General features: G+C 45.5%; 1 protein-coding gene across 5 annotated transcripts in view; it reads right to left on the bottom strand.

The window, feature by feature from the left end:
- Positions 1 to 20,320, bottom strand: part of IGFBP2 (insulin like growth factor binding protein 2) — a 63,554-nt gene that overhangs the window by 13,994 nt on the left and 29,240 nt on the right. The window contains exons 1-2 of one of the 5 annotated variants that reach the window (XM_031053456.2): positions 16,382 to 16,423; positions 15,828 to 15,893 (exon numbers count right to left, since the gene is read on the bottom strand). The exons of 3 other annotated variants lie outside the window; for them this stretch is intronic. In XM_031053456.2, coding sequence (XP_030909316.1) covers positions 15,828 to 15,893; positions 16,382 to 16,415 — 100 coding nt within the window. In that variant the 5' untranslated portion in view covers positions 16,416 to 16,423. Of the gene's footprint in view, positions 1 to 15,827; positions 15,894 to 16,381; positions 16,424 to 16,917; positions 17,018 to 20,320 lie in introns of those variants that run through there. One more of the 5 variants, XM_031053457.2, reaches the window with a different exon arrangement.

Raw genomic sequence — 20,320 nt, 5'->3', positions numbered from 1 at the left:
TTAAGTTAATTGCACTGCAGCTTCCCAATTTGACCTTGACCCTGTCTGTAAAACCCCCAGGGTAGCTACTGCTCTGTCATTAGGGGCTTCTGCCTGGATGGAACAAGCCATTAACATTATCAGGTCAAGTCTCTGCTCTTCTTCCCAGCAACTCACATGCAGCCATGTGGTCTTCAGTACCCCAGACACACCAAAAAGCCTGACTTCAAATATAACCTCAGCTCCTAAATCCTCAGTTCCTACAAATTTCCAGCACGAAACCAGATTACAAAACCACCTCGTTCATTTCCTACATGTTCTACTGCTGTGTTTGAATTACCTTTTTGTCCCCATTTTGTTTTAGGAAACACAGGCTCATCTCTGACCCTGAGTCCAAACCCATCTGGGGCTTCTGCATTCTAGAGTCCCTATGATGCAAGCACAGAAGAGCTTTCTTTACTGCAGCCTCCATGAGGGTGCCTGCGTGTTAATCATTATCTCAATGATCTCTGTTTGGCATTGGGATGCTGCACCACTTTTTGCTGCAGGAGAGCTAGAGGCTGGCAGAGTTACAGGAGCTGTGAATCTTAATAAGGCTGATTTCCAGGTATGGTGCTCTGCAGCCCACCAGAAAGGTCTGATGAAGGACTGATGGTCTGATGGACACACAGTCACAAACAAGAAACCCTTCTCTGAATACACACTAAATATTCCCTACTCCCTTGCACATTTTGGAAAAAAAAATATAATAATATACAGAACCTGTTTAGACTCTTCTCCTATTTTAAGATTACCACCTTTCTGTGTGCAGGCAGTGACAAGCAAATACCAAGTTAGCTGGAGACAGACTGTCAAAAACCAATTTGAACCAGCGCCAGGGAAAGATGTGCTACTGGAGAAAGTGTACACATCTGTTCATTAGGGTCTTCAAACACACACAGTGTGTCTCTTAGATAAGGTGCTTTAGCCAAATACACCTTGCTCCAAGGAGAGGTGGCTGAGGGAAATTTTGTGGTCTCTTATCACACATGAAGCTAAGGGACATAGCCTAGGGGTTGTTTCTGACAATGCCCTCTGCTTGATATGGCCCCCTCAAGGACGGCTTAGCTCACCAGAATGATATTCTCTGGCTCTGAAAGCCCAGCTGTGCCTTTTGGTACCTATTCATAACCCTCAGCAAGATCAATGGCTAGTGGAGAAGCAGCTCTGGACAGGACATGACAAGAGGAGCCTACAGCAGAGTACTTATGCTGAGTACTACCTTCTGGGAAGGCTGTGTGCAGAGTGGCCAGAAGCCTGGCCTTCTGCCCATCACAAAGGTGGAAAAGCTTAGAGATCAAGAAGAAAAAAAATGTACTACAGGTAAAGAAAAAAATACTTAAAACTCCCAAAAGGTCAGAGGATCAGAGCAGTGCCACACCTTGCCTGTGAGAGCTGTCCCTCGCCTATCTCTGGTATTGCTCCACTCCCTTCTTGGCCACATTGGCCTCTCCAGTTATTATGACTTTTGCATGCAAATGGAATGAAATTCAGCCATTTGTATTACTAGTTTCTAAATAACATCTCACTTTTCTACAGTTGATTTTCCAGACAGTGGCTCAGTGCAGGGCTACCCTCGCCACCCATCCAAATCTCACTGTGCATTCCCCCAAAGTCTGCCTTTCTCAGAACTCATTATTCTGACAGTAATTCCTTTCTACCTTCTCCTGAGAAACCCTGCCAGAGCTAAACGGCAGTTACCACTAATGTCACTTCAAGATCTGCTGGACCCACTGTCCCTGTGCAGCCCCTTAGCCAAGCACCAGTCCTTAAAGCTAACAACTACATCTGCATTTCCCCCAGGAACCTGCATTCTCCAGGGATAAAGCCCAAGTGCTTCCAAAAAATACAGAGCACTGAACTGTAGCTGGAAAGAGACAGTACCTACTCTAATTTAGTTGTGAGTGTCTTCTGCCCACCAGATCTCCCAGCTGCCTCCAACACTCACAAATATTATCCTTCCCTCCTTATGGGGGTTATTACCAAGTTGCCATATAATTCATTTAAGCCCTAAGTTTCTCTTCACAGATTACGGGGTTTTTCTTCATTTGATGTTGAAGCTAAACAACATTGCAATTGTTTCAGGTTATGTCAAAACACTTTGTTCATCTGTTCTTGGAGCAGTACTTCACTCAGTTTTGCACTCAGTAGTGGATTTCTTTAACCTTTGTTTTATCCTGCTCCCCCGTAGGGACAGAGCTGAATTTGAACCCTCATGTTACAGTACCCCATGAGGAGGGACTGAACCTGGTCTCACATGTGTATTTATTATGCATGTTCACTATTTATTTTACAATGTGCATTTACTGAAATAAGGCAGCTGCCACTCTCTAGGCATGAAGTCTTTAGTGATACAACACTGCTACTGAAATGAACAGGAGTTTTGCCAAAATTAAGACTTGTGGATTTGTCCCACTGCTGAATGACATGCATGCATGTGCAGTAATGCCACAAAGGGGTCAGACTCATGGACAGGATACCTGAAGGCAGCAATTTACTGCAGATGAGCTGACCTGTAGTAACTGTGGCATAAAATGGCCATGCCTGTGCAAGTAATGCAAGTTACCTTTATAATCTTTCAGTGACTTCCAACCTCTAGAGCCTACAGCATGGTCAGATCAATGTCACTCGGCCTTCACAAGGGGAAGTTTCCTCCCACACAGGTGGGAGGGAAGCAGTGCAAGACAGCCTGCTGCTTCGCTCTGCTGTCATCACTTTGGTCTCTTGCCTTGACAGAAACAGGGGCTGGATCACACTTTGTTTGCAAACGACTTTGTATTCTGGGCCACCCATGAAGTCGCTCAAGCTCAGGAGTATGCAGACTCCACTGAGCAAAAGGCAGGAAGAGAGAGTCGTAAAACTGTGGTGGAGGAAGGAAGAAAAGGGAACATCAGTCAGCTGCATTCCCAAGGAGGAGGGGAGGCATTGCAAAGCTTAAAAAACAGACCACCACAAAACAGTGATGGAGACAGATGTGATAAGCCAGATGAAGCACTGGAAAGGAAGCTCAGATGTGCAACAGTCAGCTTTGCATTCAAACAGCTCCAGAAAGCATTAAACATATGTACAGCCAGCACTACCAGGGCACTGGTGTGTTTGCTGCACACCTGGTCTACAGAGCACTCCTTTCCGGGGGGGGGGGGGGGGGAAGGGAAGGGAAGGACCCAGCTACCATCTAAAGGCTTAGAAGATACCAGCCTTATAGCAAAGAGCCCTTTTATTGAGCAGCTGCTGGTACATGGTGGTGGGGTGGTCCCCAAGTTAAAGGAAACCATCCCTGCCAGTGATAACAAGACACACAGTTAAAACATTGAGCTTCTGCAAAAAAACATAAGGAAATTACCTGTCTTCAAGAAGCATCAGTGCTCTCATGGAGTTTACACAAAAACACTGGACAGCTTCAGCTGGCTTATGGCATACTGATGTTTAAGTCTTTCTCCAAACCAGCTCTGCACATGCTCTAAGCCTGGCCCAGGTGAGCCTCCCCAGCCAAAACCCAACCAGCTGCTCTGCCCCAAGTATCATTCACACTGTACATTGCAGGTGTTGTACAGCATGTGAACAACAGGTTTTACCTGGCCTTCATCCATCTTTCCACAGCCGAGAGCATCTCGAAGCTTTCTGATGCATTTCAGAACCCTCACATTTGCAAAAAAAATGTGGCAGTCATTTAAGGGCATGTGACTCCCCAGGCATAGCGTCTGGGGAAGTTAACAAGGGGGCCACCACAACCTCCCTCCGGGAGCACTGAGGTGGAAGGCTGTCATTAGATAATTCCCCTGGAGGGCTATAATTAACCCACCCTCCCTGCTTTCAGACAGACAACCTCAACTGAAAAGCACCATAACTGCAGCCATCCCAGGGGCAAGGGGCAGGAGCCGAGGAGACAGTGGGAATCATCAGCGCTGAGCACCCACATATCTGCAAAGAGCTTTCATCAGCCCCCAGAACAAAAGCACTGCTGTGCCATTTCCCAGCCAGGAAGCAATGGGCACATGCACCCGCCTCCATCGAACTCGGTCCATAAAACCCCACTTCATTAGAGCCACTGTTGCCACATCTGTTACTGCTTTAAAGCACGTACATCTGGCTTAATCGAGCACTTGAATTTATTGCTGCTTTATCTCCATTTTCTGAACAGGCCCTGGGGAGATGGGCTTTGTGCATTTTGGATTTGGGGATTTTTTTTCTCCTTCTTCCGTTTTCAATTTTTTCCACTGAAATCCCACCCGAAGCAGGAACAGTTGCTCACATGCTGGGAGCTGCTTTTAGGAAAGTCTCTCCTCTAGACAATGAACCCCATCCTACATATTCAGGTTTATGTGTTCCATACCTGCAGAGCCTCAACACACCAGTCCTCCCCTCCCACTCTCCCTCTGTCCCCCCCTTGCAAAAAAAAACAAAAAACCAAATCAGGATTACTGGCGGAAGGTGTTGCAGTACATGCCAGGGAGAAGAGAAAGAAAAGAAAAAGGATCTTGCTGCCCCTGCAGTCTCTGAAACTTTGCCTCTGCCAAGTTACAACAAACAGGAAAAGCAGAATCAAAACACAGCCCCCACGTCCCCCTTCATCCACCCAGCACAGGCTGCGCTACTGCCAGCTACTGCTCACAATCACACGGCAAGCCTCCCCTGGCACATCCTTCCAGGTGGCCTGAACAACAGAAGAACTCAGCTCAGGAAGCCTGCATCCAATGCATGGGGTGCTTGAAATCCCTTCCAGGGAGGGCAGAGGTCCTCCATGCCCCCAAACAGAGGAGATGTTAACCTGAAAGCCCCTCACTCAGATCCTACACTGGAAAATGCTTGTGTTTCCCTATTAAAGGGGAAGCCAGGCATGCAGTAGCTGGGAACAGAGAGGAGTATTGGCTGCAAACTTGGCTGTTTTCCCACTAAGCCACCCCAAGTGCTTCCCAGCCACTAGAACAACAGGACTGGTCCCTCCTGCAGGAAGGAGATGCTGGGCTGCAGTATCCTCCCAGGGACCTGTGCCCAGCATCTTTCCACAGTTTTCAGGCCACGCAGTCTGAGGCTGGAATCTCTCAGTGCGCAGCCTAGCTTTCAGTCAGCACCAAATGCACAGCAGATGCATTGTGCTTATTGATGCTAACACAGAATACAACCCACATGTGCAGCTCAGGAGCTTTATACCTGCTAAAAGCAGGACAACCTGCTGAAACCAGGACTACCACAGCTTCAAGGGGCTAGATGAGAAGTGATGCTTCATCATACCACCACATTATGGCTGTGATGCAGCAATCCCCACAATCTGTTTAAGACAGTCAGAAGCAAGCTCCTCAGTTACACCACTTGCTTTTCATGCCTGTCAGGACTGGTGGGGGTGAAGAATGCACATCTTCCCAGATGTGCTGCCCTGACCATCAACTACTTGTTCTCCTGTCCCCCACCCACAAGGGAGTCCTGTTCAGCCAGTGTCACACCTTGTAAACTCTGGCTTTCAACAATTCAGATGGAAGCAGGCATCAATGTCCTGCCTGTCCCCCTTCCTACGAGAGTAAGATATTCAAAGCACTGTCAACTTTCTTAATACTGTGTTCCAGTTCAATTTCATGCTGCAAGGCTGAGTCCAACCATCTTTTATCCCCACTCCCTGGTATCTTTTCTCAGATGTCTAAACACAAAAGCCACCCACGAAGCAAGCAAAAAGCAAGGCGTACAGGCAGCAGCCGAATGAGCTCCATTGGTCCTTCCTGTCCTGGTCCAACAAGACTTCAAGCCCAGGAGATGAAACATCTGAATGTAAAAGAATGAAAAGTAAAAGAGGGTCAAATTGTAATTAAGTTCTGCACTTCCTATCCCAAACTGTAAGTGGGTGTTGCTAGGGGGTTGAGGGTTACTCAGGCACTCTTGCTTCACTGGAGAGGAAAACAGTCCCATCCTTAATAAGAGAAGTTCTTCTGGATTCCTTGGGAGGATGGCAGTAAGCAGATTATAATTTCTAAACCTCTTCCTGGCCCTTCCCTACCTCCAGCAAGGCTCATATGTACAAAGCAGAGACATCTTTCCTATCAAAAAAATTCCCCTTTTTGGCTTTCTAACTGAACCTAGCCTGGGTTCTACCCACAGGAAGACCAACTCGTTGTACCCTCAAAAGGACACCCCCTCTTCCAAAGTTGGGTAAGGCAGAATTTAGATACTGCAGTACATGAAAAACAAAACCTGCAACCAGAGCCCCTCACTGTGTGTCCTCTGCTCAAGGCCCACATGCCCCATGAACTGAGTATGGCTTACATGCAACCCATGTTAATCCCCCTTCAGCTGAGAGCCATGTAAAGTGGACAACGGAGGGCATCTGCAGTGATGCTCACTAGTGAGGAAGCGAGTGGGCTGTGGCAGTTCCTTGTGCAGAAACCAGTCACAAGCCCAAAACACAAGCTGACCATGACACAGAGGCTCATCGACACAGAAGCTGAGGGAGGCACAGGGCAAACCCAACCAGCTGCACACAGCTTGTTTGAGGCCCCAGCACATGACTCCTCTTATGTCTCCCTGCCAAGGCACCAGCGTGCTCCTCCAGCACCAGGCTGAGATTTCTGTGATCCACAAGCAGCTACAGCTGTGGTCTGCAGCAGATGTTGTGAGGAGTGTAACGACTGATCTTTTTCTCTGCTTCTGGAAACCAATGATGTAAGGACTTTTCAAGACAGACGCTGTACATGGATCTTCATATTTCATAGCTAGCCATCCCTCTGTGAATTCCTATACTGCCTTTTAGAAGCCATTTTTAACAAGGACATTTCCAACTTCCTACAGCAATGACTTTCATGGTTTAATCCTGTGCCCTGCTCCCCCAGATGTGCTGCTTGGTCTCTGCATGGGATGCTGACCGAAACTGAAAAAACAGAACCTTCTTGTTCTTCCCCCTATTCGTAGTTTCATAGGTCTCCATCTCAGCCCACAGAAGCAAGTTAGCAGAAAGACCTGAACACCAAAGTGCAGGTCTTCATGCTCGTTGAGACAGGTTTTGAAGACCCCCTAATCAGGGGGTGATGTTTGGAAAGCAGTGTGCACCTGCTGTGTGCCACACATGCCTCCAAAATCAACCACAGGCCTTGTGAGCAGCTGAGAGCCAGGACACCTCTTCTTTAAAGAGAAAGAAAAATGCCCGGACTTTTCACAAATACAGAAGGCCTTGGCACAAGCTGAGGGCAAAGGAACAAAGCCAAAGCACATGGAAAACAGCAGCAGCAGCAGCTCTTACTGCTGCCTGTCTAATTGGAGAGCCGGGACACCACCCCAGAGCAAGGGATCCACTGCAAGCTCCTGACAAGCTGCACAGGGTGCCCCAACATGGGGAAAGACCCTTCCAGTACTGCTTTGATGGCCCCAGCCCATCAGCACTTGCTCTTGTCATATGCTGCTCTTCCTCAAAAGCCTGTGAAGCATGTTGTCTGAGTCCCAGTGAAAGCACCTTCTAATGAGATTTTTCAGATTTCAAGGGTATCAGTGTCTGGCACAGGCTGAAGTAATAACAAGGACATCCAACAGACAATCTGGCATTGATTAACTGGCTATTTACCCAATAAGTCCCACTCTAAAACTCTGCACCAAAACACTTAGGTTTTTCTCATTGTTTTCTCCCTTGCCCCATTCTTGCCTTTCATAAAGCCCAGCTGTGGTCTCTCTCACACTACTCCTCCCTCAGCCTTACCACACTTTGCCTTGCTAAATAAACCATGACCGTGTCAGCCAGGCTAAAGCTGGAAGGCTTGCTGAGGGTTAAAGGGAAAAGTGTGTTGCTCTTGGCAAACAGATAAACCCAGTTTTCACTGAACAGGCCTCAAGATGGACAGCCACAGCCACATATGCTTGCAATCATCATGTTTGCATTTGACTCTTCCTATTAAATACTAGGGTAAGAAAAACTTTGGGCTGCTCTCATTTCTACTGGCTTCACTGGGCTGGTCCCTGCACAGCCACAGATCTGTTCATGATAAGTTCTTCCAGATCAGAGACATCCCTCAAGCTGCAACAGCTGAGTTGTAGACTCATTTCACTACAACTCCCTTCTACATCACATAGAAAGCTTTCCCACAGGAGCAGAAAACAGGTAGCCCTGGAGGGAAGGGTTTCTAGGCAGCTGTGAAGTTACTGGTGGCATTTAACACCTCACAGGAATGGTAATGTAAATGATGCAGGGAGAGAGCATTCAAAGACAGGGTTGGTTACGGAAGCCGGGATAGCAGGTCCAGCTTTACTGGAGGCAGGCTGGGGCCTCCACCCAGAGGAAGACCAACCCATACAGCAGACTGGGCAAGCCCTGCAAAGTTTGTTAGAGGTCTCATCATGCAACAGCCCAACACACAGAGAACCAATGATCAGTTGGGTTTTAAGAGCAACTGCTGTTTCCACACACTGTATGAGTCACCTCTTCTATACATCCCAAGCAAATTATGAGAGTACTTCCACACTCTCTGCAGGAAGTATCACCAGGGGATACCTCCTCCCCTTTCTCTGAAAGAGAAGTAGGAAGGTTTCCTACTCCCAGGGAGCTCCACGGAAGTAAAATGCACCCAACACCTCCAGTATTTGGGCTCCCCCATCAAAGCTATATTATCTTTGCTCCCAGTGCCCCCAGAGCAGCATGTGAGATGCATGGAAAGACTAGGATTTGGTGGGGCAGGCCTCTGTCTCTTTCATGGTCTGCAGAATACTATGCAAATTGATGGGGCAGCAAAAATATGTATTATTAAGGAAGTGTAAGGGGAGAATGGAAGCTGCTAATCAATAATGAAAAGCAGAAGTGGATAAAGCCTTTAGAGAAAATTCCCCAGAAGCTTCTTACTCATTCCTAAAATACAGCTGTAATGGAGAGCCACAGAAGAAGGCAGGATGAATTGGTCAGATAGATACTAGAAAAAGTGCAACTGGGGAAAATCTGACCATCTACAGTTAAGTATATGAAGACCAAAAAGGAATTTTAAGTACCCAACTGTTACTGAGATGAAGACTACTTACTGGATGAGGCAAACATAGACAATCCAAATAATTAGCTACTGGAACAGTTTATGAAAGGGTTGATAGAACCTCCTGTTATGAGGAATTTTAAAGGCAAAACTGAACGGGTTTTGTAACACACTAGTCAAAACAGCAATTCACACAGCAAAAATCTGTGGTCTCAAATTGATCAGGAGTCAGGCTTGAGGATGGAACATCATCTTTCTGGCCTAAAAGCTGTGAAAAATGAACCAGGAAGCACTAGAGACGGATGCACCTAGAAGGCCTGACATTGCATGGGCTGAACCCTCAACCCAATACTTCCAAAGAACAAGGCAGTGCTCAGATCAGATCTGCTACTGCAGAGCTGGTAAGCATGGACGTAAGTCTCCAGATGTTGATTTCTTACAAAAGCAGCCTTGTGAGTTGCCATGACTGATGAGGTTAGCATAAATCCTTAAATCAGACAGGAAACTAGGCAGCATTGATGCAGCAGAACAGCTCCGGAGATGGACAAAGGAACAATCTCTTAATAGAGCATCAGGTGGTGGAAAATGTGAGAAGTCATCAGAGAAGTCATCCAGACAAATTAACTGGAAAATGGCAGAAGGCTGATGAATATTTGGCCCTGAAACAGCCATCAGCCTCCCTGGGATGTTCCCAAAATGAAATTGTAGAATGAGCCATAAATAGTCTTAAATGCATCTTGCTCCTTTGCCCCAAAGGCAGAACGGCTGAGCTGGGGGAGCTAGGAGGTGGGGAGAAGCAAATGCCTAAAATCCAGCTCTCACTGAGTCACTGGAATAAATCACTCTACAGCAATCTAGAAAGTACCATTGTAAGCTGGGGAAGAGTCTTCTGGAGAACTTAAAGGCATATCATGCATCTCAATTTCTCTCCTGCCAGCTTTTGTTTCATTTGCAGTTAAAGTATCAGAGATATCAGCTATCCTTTTCCCTATTTCTTCTGGGGCTGTTGGCCTCAATGTACCTGATACCTCCTCCGAAGCAAGTATCTGGAAGCTCTATCTAGAGCTTCCTAAATTTACTGCATTATCTAGTAATTGTTTTAGTTACACAGCTCTAAAACAAGGGCTTTGTTTTAAAGTCTTCCCCCATTCCCCATTGCAAATATTAACTTTCTGAACACTTGCCATTTCTCCATTCCCTAAATCCCCTTTTATTGAAAGTTTAAGGTCACAAAGTACAGATTTCCTCATTCCTGTCCCCTCCCCTCCTCCTCCTCTCCACTTCCCACCTCCCTCCCCCAGTCTGGTGTAATTTGGCTTGGCTGCAGGGCAAAATCTAGAGCCTAAAGAAAACAAACAAATAGGACACTTCTGTTACTCTGAAATGCTGAGCAATAAAATCTCAGTATATAAATAAATAGATGGAAACTTGCTTTAGGTCCAAGTATGTCATGCTGCTTGTTTTGCTACAATTAAAAATAAAAACTATTAAAAAAAACCCCAACAAACCAACAAAACCAAAAGCCAAACCAAAACAACGGACAGGCAGACTGGGGTCTTACACCTAGAAAACAGTATGAACAAAGACGGCAAGAAATCTCTACATTCTTCATTCCCTTTGAAAATTCAGTACGGTAACTTACTGTGAAACAAGAGCACTGCTTTAGCCTAGATCTAACTGCACTTTGAACCAGACCCCAGATTCTCAGCACAATTTTATTTTTAATTTGGTGAAAAAATATTTATCTCTAACAACCACTCTCCCATGACAAAAATTCCCTTTGCCAAGCCAAAGGAAAGTGAGTATGACATGTGGCCTTCCTCTTCCCCTAGCAAGGGGGCTTTGGGGTAAGATACAGTGGAGTGGAACAAACCAGAGCCTGATGATGATCGAAGCAACCTAACCTAGTGTTCCAATCCCTCTGGCAGGCGGGTTAGAACTAGATGAACTTTAAGGTTCCTTCCAACCCAGAGCATTCTATGATTCTGTGAAGGTTAGCTCTACATTTCCCTGCGCACTGACAAAACCTGCTGGAACCATAAGCGGAAAAACAAACAATAAAAAAAAAAAAAAAAAAAAAACAGAAAAAAACCTCTCTAGCATTAGTGCAAGGGCCTCCTGAGCCACTGGACATGGGACTTGCCATCAGCCACACTACACCACCTGCTGTAGCAGCAGAAAAGCTACTGCCCTCCAGGTTCCACCCGAAGGTATCCTAGAAGGACAGTGCTCCAGCCAGCAGAAAATGCTGTGTTTTCTAGACAAGATATTATTAGGACCAAGTTATGGCATGCTGTCCTCATGCCAGCACCCTTCTCTAGCTTACGGCACTTTTTCCCCTCCCTGTCTTTGTTTCCTTCCTGTACCTCACAGGAGCAGCCAAGTCCTCCCCTGCCAAGCCCTCCCTATGGCACTTGCTCCCACTGCCCTGGAGCTCATCCCTGCACCTGTGCCTGCCCACAGCCATTTGTTCAAGTTCATGACTGCAGCCCGGGTTTGCCAGCTGCTTTCAGAGGGGTTAATGCTTCCCTTCCCATGGGATGCTTCTCCCTGGATATAGGGTGACTGTGGGTGCAAAGCAGGACAAGTTACAGCCTACCCTCATCCTGGGATCAATTAAAACATACAGGTCTTAACTGTCCACTGACAGATTTTGCTAGCAAAAGTCCCATTTAAGTCTTCCCAGCCCGGTCTTTCACTGCCTGTCCCAGCACCCTGTGCTATTCAGTTTTATCCCATTCCTGACCCTGTCACTCCTCCACATCACTTATCCTAAAGAGTTTTCCTAAGGTTTCTCTCTACATGACAATAAACATAACTCAGTGCAATCACAAGTATCCAACACCTTCACACCTACAGTTTCCACCACAGCCATCACTGCCAAACCATAGCCAGGCACTTATTCCAGGGTGGAACCTCTGCACGCAAATCCCACCATCCCCACACAAGCCTCTGTCACTCCCTCATCACTGAGAGAATGATCAGGCAAACTGACTCGCTTTGCCACTGTTTTAGGGAGTATCTTCTCACATGCATTTGTACCTACTGCTCCATGGGAGACCACACAGACAACTCATTTTTCATAAACGTGCAGTGCATCAGACAACATCAACTCAGCTAAGAGCTACAGTGGTCAACGCACCACGATCCACCTTTGCTTTATCTGCTTGGCACTCACCTTTATTACTTTAATAAGGACTTCAGTCTTTTATTATTCTGTCCTCCAGATCTACCAGTGTCATCCACAGCTGAGGCTGGATTAATGGGTCTGTATCTGTCTGAATCACTCCCCCACCTTTGGCAATCTGAAGTACTGAGTCCCCATTTCCTATTTGCCACCAGGACCTAAAAATCTTTTAAGTGTTGTTGGATCGTTTGGTTTTTCATTTCAGTCAGCTGGTTTTGTCCTCGTCCCTTCAGGAACTGGGCCCAGTGTTCCTGGCCTCTGTTCTCTGACCAACTTCAATAAATTTAATTATTTGACTTTTGTTTTTTCCCCTCAGTTTTCAATGTTTCTATGTCTTCATCCCCTCCAACTGTACTGAACACTGAAGCAAAGTTCGGTTAATACTGGAGCCCTACCTATATCATCTTCAATCTCCAGTTGGTCTTCACTGCGCAGTGGCTTCAAGTCTCTTTTTATTTATATAGCTGAGAAACCTGTTGCTATTTGTTTTAATTTCCTTTGCCAGGCCTAACGCAGCTTGACTTTTGGCAATTCTCATTTTATCCTTACTCCTCCTGACCTCTAAGACATTGCTTTTTTGCCAATTAGTCTTTTTTTCCATTACTTGCAGACTATTTAATCCCAACTATCCTTTTTAAGGTGGCTATTCATGAGCTTCAGGAAGGAGCCCTTTCCTGACGCGTTTTACTCTTTTGCTTGGGATCCCTGGTCCAGATAATTTCTACACCTCTGAATTACATAGAGGCTCTGCATCCTCTGCATTCAAGTTTTCACATTTCTCTGCCCAGATGACTTCACCCACCAGGTTTCTTCAATTTTCAAAGTTTGCCCTTTCGAAGACAAGTATCCTAGTTCCAGACGTACTTTTGTTTAGGCTTCCATTTAATTTAAAAGGAATCCATTTTATGAGCACTAAGTCCAGGATTCTCCCGTACAACTAGGCCCCCCTGTAACATCAACACTAGTTACCAAAACAAAACCTAAAATAGCACCTCCATTTACTGGTGCTGTTACTATTTAAATCTGGGCTATCACATCCAGGAATACCTATGTTTTACCTTATTAATACAGTGTAGTTGCCAGTGTGTATTCCTAGATATTAAGATACATTCCTAAGCTCGCACAGCAATATTATTTTGGTAACACTATCTTTCTAACAACATTATAGACAGATCTATCCACAGAGCTCCTGCCACTCCTCATTACATATCTGCAGCTTTATCTACCTACCTACCTATCTATCTATCCATATCTATTTCCCAAGGTATGTTGATGAACTTCAGCCTTCTAAGTTATTTTACGAATACCTTCAAGTGGCCCTATCACCAGCATGTCTCTCAAAACAACCAGCCCACCACAGGAACAACTATACCAGCTCAGATCACAGGTCCACAAAGCCTCTTCTCCTACAGCAGACAAATAGTGGGTGGAGACTGAGGGGATTTCAACCCCCATAAATTTCCCCAGTTTCCCATTGAGCAATTGGAAATTTTGAACATTCATAGCATCATTTGCAATTCAAACCCACAGCTCAGCTACTGACGCTATGGAAGGGCACATGCCTTTATTTGGGCAGCCTCTGACCTCTCAGCTGTGGTCCTTGAAAGAGATCTTCAAAAGGCAAGCTTGGAAACAAGCATTCATAACTCTACTAGATACTAGAAATCCTGGTCTCAACAGGGAGACTGGCTTTATTGTCTATTGTCGTTCTGTTCTGCCTCCCCCAGCTAATCCCTTGTTCAACAGATGTTGGGTTTGTTTTTTTTTTCTCTCCCACAGCAAGTAATTTCCTTCATTTCACTTCCTTTTTTTTTTTGCTAACAGCCCTTTCATATACAGGTATGAATTACCTTTCTCTCCAACAATCTACATGATTAACCTTCCTCATTAAGCTTGGAATATTTGCTCTCAGACTGAATGTAGCTTTGAAGATTGCCATCTCTGTTCCAGACTTCAACATATGTACCTGAAAGTTTGGCTAGCAGCCTAATAAGGAAAGTTACCCTTCCCCACAAAGCTTGCCTTGCTAATGTCCTTAAAACTACTACAGCTAGGGCAACAACACTTAGTGCTTGTGGGGTCACCAACACGGGGGCCCTTGACTTCTATCACAGCCACACAGACCCTCCTGCTTTCTGAGGATATTATTACAGAAAACAAAACACACCACCACACAAAAACACCACCACTAAAACCCTTCACTGAAGATCATTTAAGTTTTTGCTGCTTGTGTCCTCATCTCTGGCCTGCTTGAGATGGAGTCAGGACTGTTTTCTCAGTGTAAGGAACTGTGAATGGACTTGTCCTGTGAATGGACTTGTCATGGAAGTCACAGGTTCTGGCATGTTTCTTCATCAAAACCAATGTTATCAAAAAAAAGGGGAAATGCAAATGAGAAAGGATGAATTAAACTAAGACAAAAATAGATTCTGGTAGACTAAGAAAGTCCTAGTGCCCATTCCTTTCTGACTGTGAGGCCAAAGAGCTTTGCTTTCAGTACTGTCTTTGTTCCTGCTCCCACTCCAATTTCTGTACATTGTGTTTCACAGTAAAGTCCTTAAAAGCAGCTAATGTGGTCCTGGCCATAATCTGCTTAAGGCAGTTTACACTGGTGCAATATAGCCGACCCCAGGGAAGTAAATCCTGACACCAGGAAGGTCTCATAAACAGTCTCAGAGCCAAGTTCATGAACTGGGATTCAAGAAAATTTAATTCAAGCTGTCTTACCCTGCTTCCCCCTCCAGAGACCTTGAGGAAGTAATTTTATCACTCCCTTCAGCAGTAAAAATCTATAAAAAAGAGGTCATAAAAATCCCATCCTTGACAGAATGACTGTTAGCTTTAAGCCAGCAGATAGAAGGAAGTCCTTGTAACTATGGCAAGGACAGCCATACAGCCACACTGGATAGATACTTAGGTACAAGTCCCTTGCTCTGATAATGACTGTGCTTTTAGTGCCATATAAATAATTCCACCTTATTTTTTGCATTATTATCTCTGCACATACAGGTTAAAGTGAAAAGGGGGAGGGAAAATAAAGGCAGCTTGCTTTCTCTTCAGCCTTGTAAAGGCTGGAGCTGTTTAGTGAAATCTGGAGGGAAAAGGACTGTGGCAATGATCTCACCTACTTTACTCTGAAGATTGCCTCTTCACAAAAAAACTCATGCATTGCAGCTGCCCAAACTGAGACAACACCTGAGCTGAGCATCTGACTTGGGTTTTATTTCAGGCTATGCAGAGTAAGCAAAACTGACCCCATGCAGAAACCCAGGAGAGACAGCTGCCACTGGATGCTCACCCTGACATGGCTCCCACCCCAAACCACCCAGCAGGGTGCAGGAGAAATGCAGCTCTTTCCCCACTGCACCAAACACAATCCACCTAACCATATCACCTTGTTACCTGCTGGAAAGCTCCTATTCTTGCTTGGCACCAGGCCCTGTGATTACTGAGTGTGGCAGAAGTTGGAAATCCTCAAACTCGGACTTTCAGGAAAAATTTGGATGTATCTTCTTTTTACCTCCATAAAATAAGAATCAGCAATTTTGCAGAAGTTATTTGCATTTTCTCAGCCCAGTCATTTTTCATATCAAAGAGATGTACGTGCCAAAACACACATGAGCCTAGGCACGTAAGAGCTAACAGAGATCTCCAACTTGCCCTTGAGAAAAGTCGGGCAGTAACGAGCTACTTACTCATGGGGAAAAAGTTGCTCCCAGTCGGTGAACAGCTTGAGGGACCAAGGTTTGGTTGCAAAAGAACTGAAAGACCCCAGGAGAAAAGGTCAGATTCTGACTTCTAGATGTGATAAATCTAATTCTACACCTGAGCCACTTCATTGAATGCTACTGCTGTCACTTAAGATGAACATGTTGACCTGAGGTCTCTTCAGGACAACATAGGCCTATCTCACAATTTGCTGAACAAACTTATTTAGAGATAATCTTGTCTCCTAAACACTTCTTCATCTGAAGCAAAACAGCCAGGCTTTAAGTGAAGAGATGAGCACCCCTAATCTCATTGCTTCATGACTGGATTAGCTAATGTGGATCTTCAGGTCTTGAAGCTGAGCTCCCTCAAAATCCAGCTGCTCCTGCTGGACCTCCTGGGGCCTGGCTGACTGAAGGGCTGCAGTAACCAGACATATTATGGAGAAAGACCTCCAGCCCAGAGCCTTCATTCTCCTTGGATGCATCAAGGTTTGCAAGTTCTCCAAAATCAACACTGCACCATCACAATGCTTACATACAGCAGACAGGCAAGATGGAGCAACTGAGGGTCATCTGCTCAAGATCACACAGACATCCGTGGCAGAGTTGGGAGACAGTCCTACCTCTTGCTTTTTCCACAGTGGATAGTGTAACTCCAGGGTTAGGCAACTTGACTTGTGCAAGTCCAGACTGACTGCTCCTCCCACCATAAAGAATGCTCTTGCCTACTTTCCATTGTATGATCTGGATGGCCATGGGTTTGGAAGTAGGACAAAGCAGAGACAAAGGAATAATAGAGCACAGTATAAGACAGCAGCCTGGTCTCTCATGTTGCCCTATCTCCCCAGCTGGTTATAATCTCTTCTACAAAATGAAATAACAAGAGGATGACTAATGACTGGAAGATGACAACCCCTCGCTGAAGCAACACAGCAGGGCAAAGGACCCTTGCCAAGGGCAGTGGAGAATCTTATTTCATTGCTTCCATGAATACAGCAACCATTTACCTATCTTACCAGATCTCATTATGCCTTCAGTATGCTGCTGCAATGAAATTAAAAAAACCAACCCTTACCTTCCATTGATTAGTGGTCGCAAATCATCTTAGTTGCTCTGAACCCATTTGTCCATAATGAGTTAGACCAGCTCTATGCTGTTCCACCACAGCTGTTCACAAGAACCTATCAGAGGTATCTCAAGCACCCAGAGAAAGCAGCATGAACAGCATCAGCCAGGAAATCCCCAGATGGCCTAAGGGAAGGGAAAAAAGGCTACATGATGCAACCTTTTACTGAAGTAGACCTGCCCTAACCAGTTCCCATCTGGAGTAATTTCTTCCTGGGGCAAATTAATTTCTTCCTGAGACAGCTGTTTGGTCACTTACAGGGGAGGACACTCTTCCCTTTTCTCTTTGTTTCCCCTCCGTATTTCCACATCTTTGACCAAATCTTCACTCTCTTCTGAGAGACACAGTAATTTGCAATCCTGTCCTTCCTTCTGCTCTGATGCCAAATATGTACTAGTTCAAACCCATTCCATAATCATGATTCCCACCTGGACGAACAGCAATTTCTGTACCAGCTTGAGAGTTGTTCTGTGCTGCATAATCAAGAAACACTTGGAGAAAGGAAACTGGGCTCAGGATGCTGAGGAAGGAACCAGGAATGTCTGACAGACATCAACTTGCATCAGCATGGCTGGATGCAGCAGCAGGTTTCAAGAAAGAAAAGGTTTGACAAACCAGAAAGGAACAAATACGTTAAAATGGCCAGATTTCATTCCTACCATTAGTCTTGGGTTAGGGGAAAACGAAGCTATTTTCAGCATCTCTTCTGCCCAAAATGACAATGAACTGGTGGGTCCTCCAGGGAACAGGACTGAGGAGGCCAGCTGTCCAGGGGACTGGCACAGATGAATGCTTTCCATGGGGTTATCTGACATCAAATTCGTAGTCTTACAAGGGTCTCATGTCTGCCAATTTTCACAAAATGAATAACAAATAAATGGCTTCAAAGGTTATTACATTGGGAACACAATCAAATGATTGAAACATGGGGAGTATCACTACTTATGTTTAGAAACATGCTGAAAAAAAATCACCCATAGGACCTGACTCCCCATAGTCTAGAAAGGCTGACAAGAAACTTTTGTTTAACTACAATTAGTAGAACAAGTAAACTATGTTTACTTGATCCCAAATCTTTCCTTCCAAAGCATTAACCTCCCCAAAGTGCAGCCTAGCATGGAAGTACACCAAGTCAAGGTGAGGCTGGAAAAATTCCTGGTGCCAGGCAGTAGCTGCGTGCCACTGCAGCTGGACAAGGCAGGTAAAGGACTTGGCACACTCAACTAATGGTGCAAGACAAGCCAATGAGTCTGCAATGAACATCTCCCCTCTACAAGGCCTAACACCCACAAGAAATGTGATTAACACAAGGTGGTCCACAAGGTTTTACTTCCGGTCTCCTTCTTTAGCTTCTCACACTCACTGCAGAATGCATGGCTTTCATAATAGGAGCAGAGATGATGCCCCAGGATAAGCTCCAGAGAGACCAAGAAGACAGACATCCACGCAATGGGAGTGTCAGCAAGTCATCTCCCACAGCCAGAAACACTGACTAATTAGAAACATCTTTAAATCCCTAACTGGGGAGGTGCCTGAAAAAAGCCAAAACATAATAATGATGATGATGATATTTGTAACTGCTGTTACTTGTTATCTTCTCAAAATGTTGACAGCAGCTCTTAGCAAGCACACATCAATGAACAGCTTCCATGCATTAATTCTCTCTTAAAAAGCACATGTTTAACCCTCATCAGCAAGAGCACTTCTCCATCCCACATGAAACCTTAGGAATTGACGAAATTATTTAAAATCCTAGCAAATAAGAGCTCTTGGAGGTGATAATCAACCCCCTCTTGGCCCCACGTGATTCTGAAGGTCTGTTTCTCATGCTCTACAGTATCCAGCTGGGACCCATCAGCAAGCTGTCAATGCCCCTTACATACAGATGAACAGATAATTAGTAAAATGACCTAATTAATATTAATACACTTGAGTGATAGAACTAACAAAGCTTGATTTTAAGTTTGAGGGGTTTTTTAATGTAGCTCTTTCCTGAAGCTGATTGAGAGTTGGTTGTATGTTCTCTGATGTCTAATACTGAATTTCTCCTACAACCCACCAGGAGAGGTGAACAAGCTACAGTCCCACCACCCAGCAACTATTTTCATAAAGGCTATAGGAAACCAGTATCTTAGAGCTCAATCCCTCTAGTGAATTTTCTGGTTCAAAAGTTTTCAGGGTAGCCATAGAGACAAAGATAATCCACACGTGCCCACACACAAGGCTTATTTGGAAGAAAGCCAGGCTTAAAATGGGACAGCCAGTACATTGATTTGAAACAAGAAAGAGGAGTCTTTATTGAGTAGAAGAGCTAAACAAGGACCGTGTTTGCGCTTTATCACCCACATGCCTTCCCAGCAGAGTTAATACAGCATGGCACAGCAACAGGATGTTAAGGGGGAAAAGATCTGTGCTGTGACTGTAATCAGATGCTCTGGTTGCACACAGCATGCATGTGCTTGACAGGGATCAAAATTGTGAGATTTGGGAAGTTTAAGGGGTGGGGAGAGACAAAGAACGGGCAGAGTGAACCCAGCCTCGCAAAACACATGCATACACTCGCCTGCACTAAGCGGAGACGCCGAGAACTTCGGCGTCAGGTCCTGGAGCAGCACAGGGAATCCCGCCCACCCTCCCCATACCTGGGGCTCAGGCGGTGGCATGAATAAACAAGGACAGACATGTTATGGAGCAGCCCACAGGGAAGCAGAACGCCAGTTGCTCACCTTGCAAAGCCTGCAGGCAAGGCTTGCTCACCGCCTGCCCCCAGCTGCTGTGGCAAGATATGGTCCCTCCATGCACAATGCCAGTGGGGCAGCACCCCAGAGAAAGGGCAGAGACAGGCAACCCCACACAGAGGAATGGGATGTCTAACTGCAAACACCATCCAGCTCTGGATGTGTTCCCATGTCTCCGTGACTCCAGCACATCCCATGCAGACAAAACCCAGGTACAGGGCTGGAACAAAGGAGCCTACAGGAATGCTAAGGAGGGACTCTTCATCAGGTACTGTAGTGATACGACAAGGGATAATGGGTTAAAACTTAAACTGGGGAGATTTAGGCTAGATATAAGAAAGAAATTCTTTACTGTGAGGGTGGTGAGGCACTGAAATGGGTTGCCCACGGAAGCTGTGAACACTCCATTCCTGGCGGTGCCCAAGGCCAGGTTGGACAGTCTTGGGCAACCTTGTCTAGTGTGAGGTGCCCCTGCCCATGGCAGGGGGGTTGGAACTAGATGACCTTAAGGTCCTTTCCAACCCTAACTGTTCTATGGTTCTGTGATTCAAATCAAGCAGGAAGAATTAAGTTTGAATTCACTTAAAGCAACTTTATGACCCAAACAAAATAGA

Source organism: Melopsittacus undulatus, chromosome 4, assembly GCF_012275295.1.
Source record: "Melopsittacus undulatus isolate bMelUnd1 chromosome 4, bMelUnd1.mat.Z, whole genome shotgun sequence".
NCBI lineage: Eukaryota > Metazoa > Chordata > Aves > Psittaciformes > Psittaculidae > Melopsittacus > Melopsittacus undulatus.
This window is presented reverse-complemented; position numbering and strand designations above follow the sequence as displayed.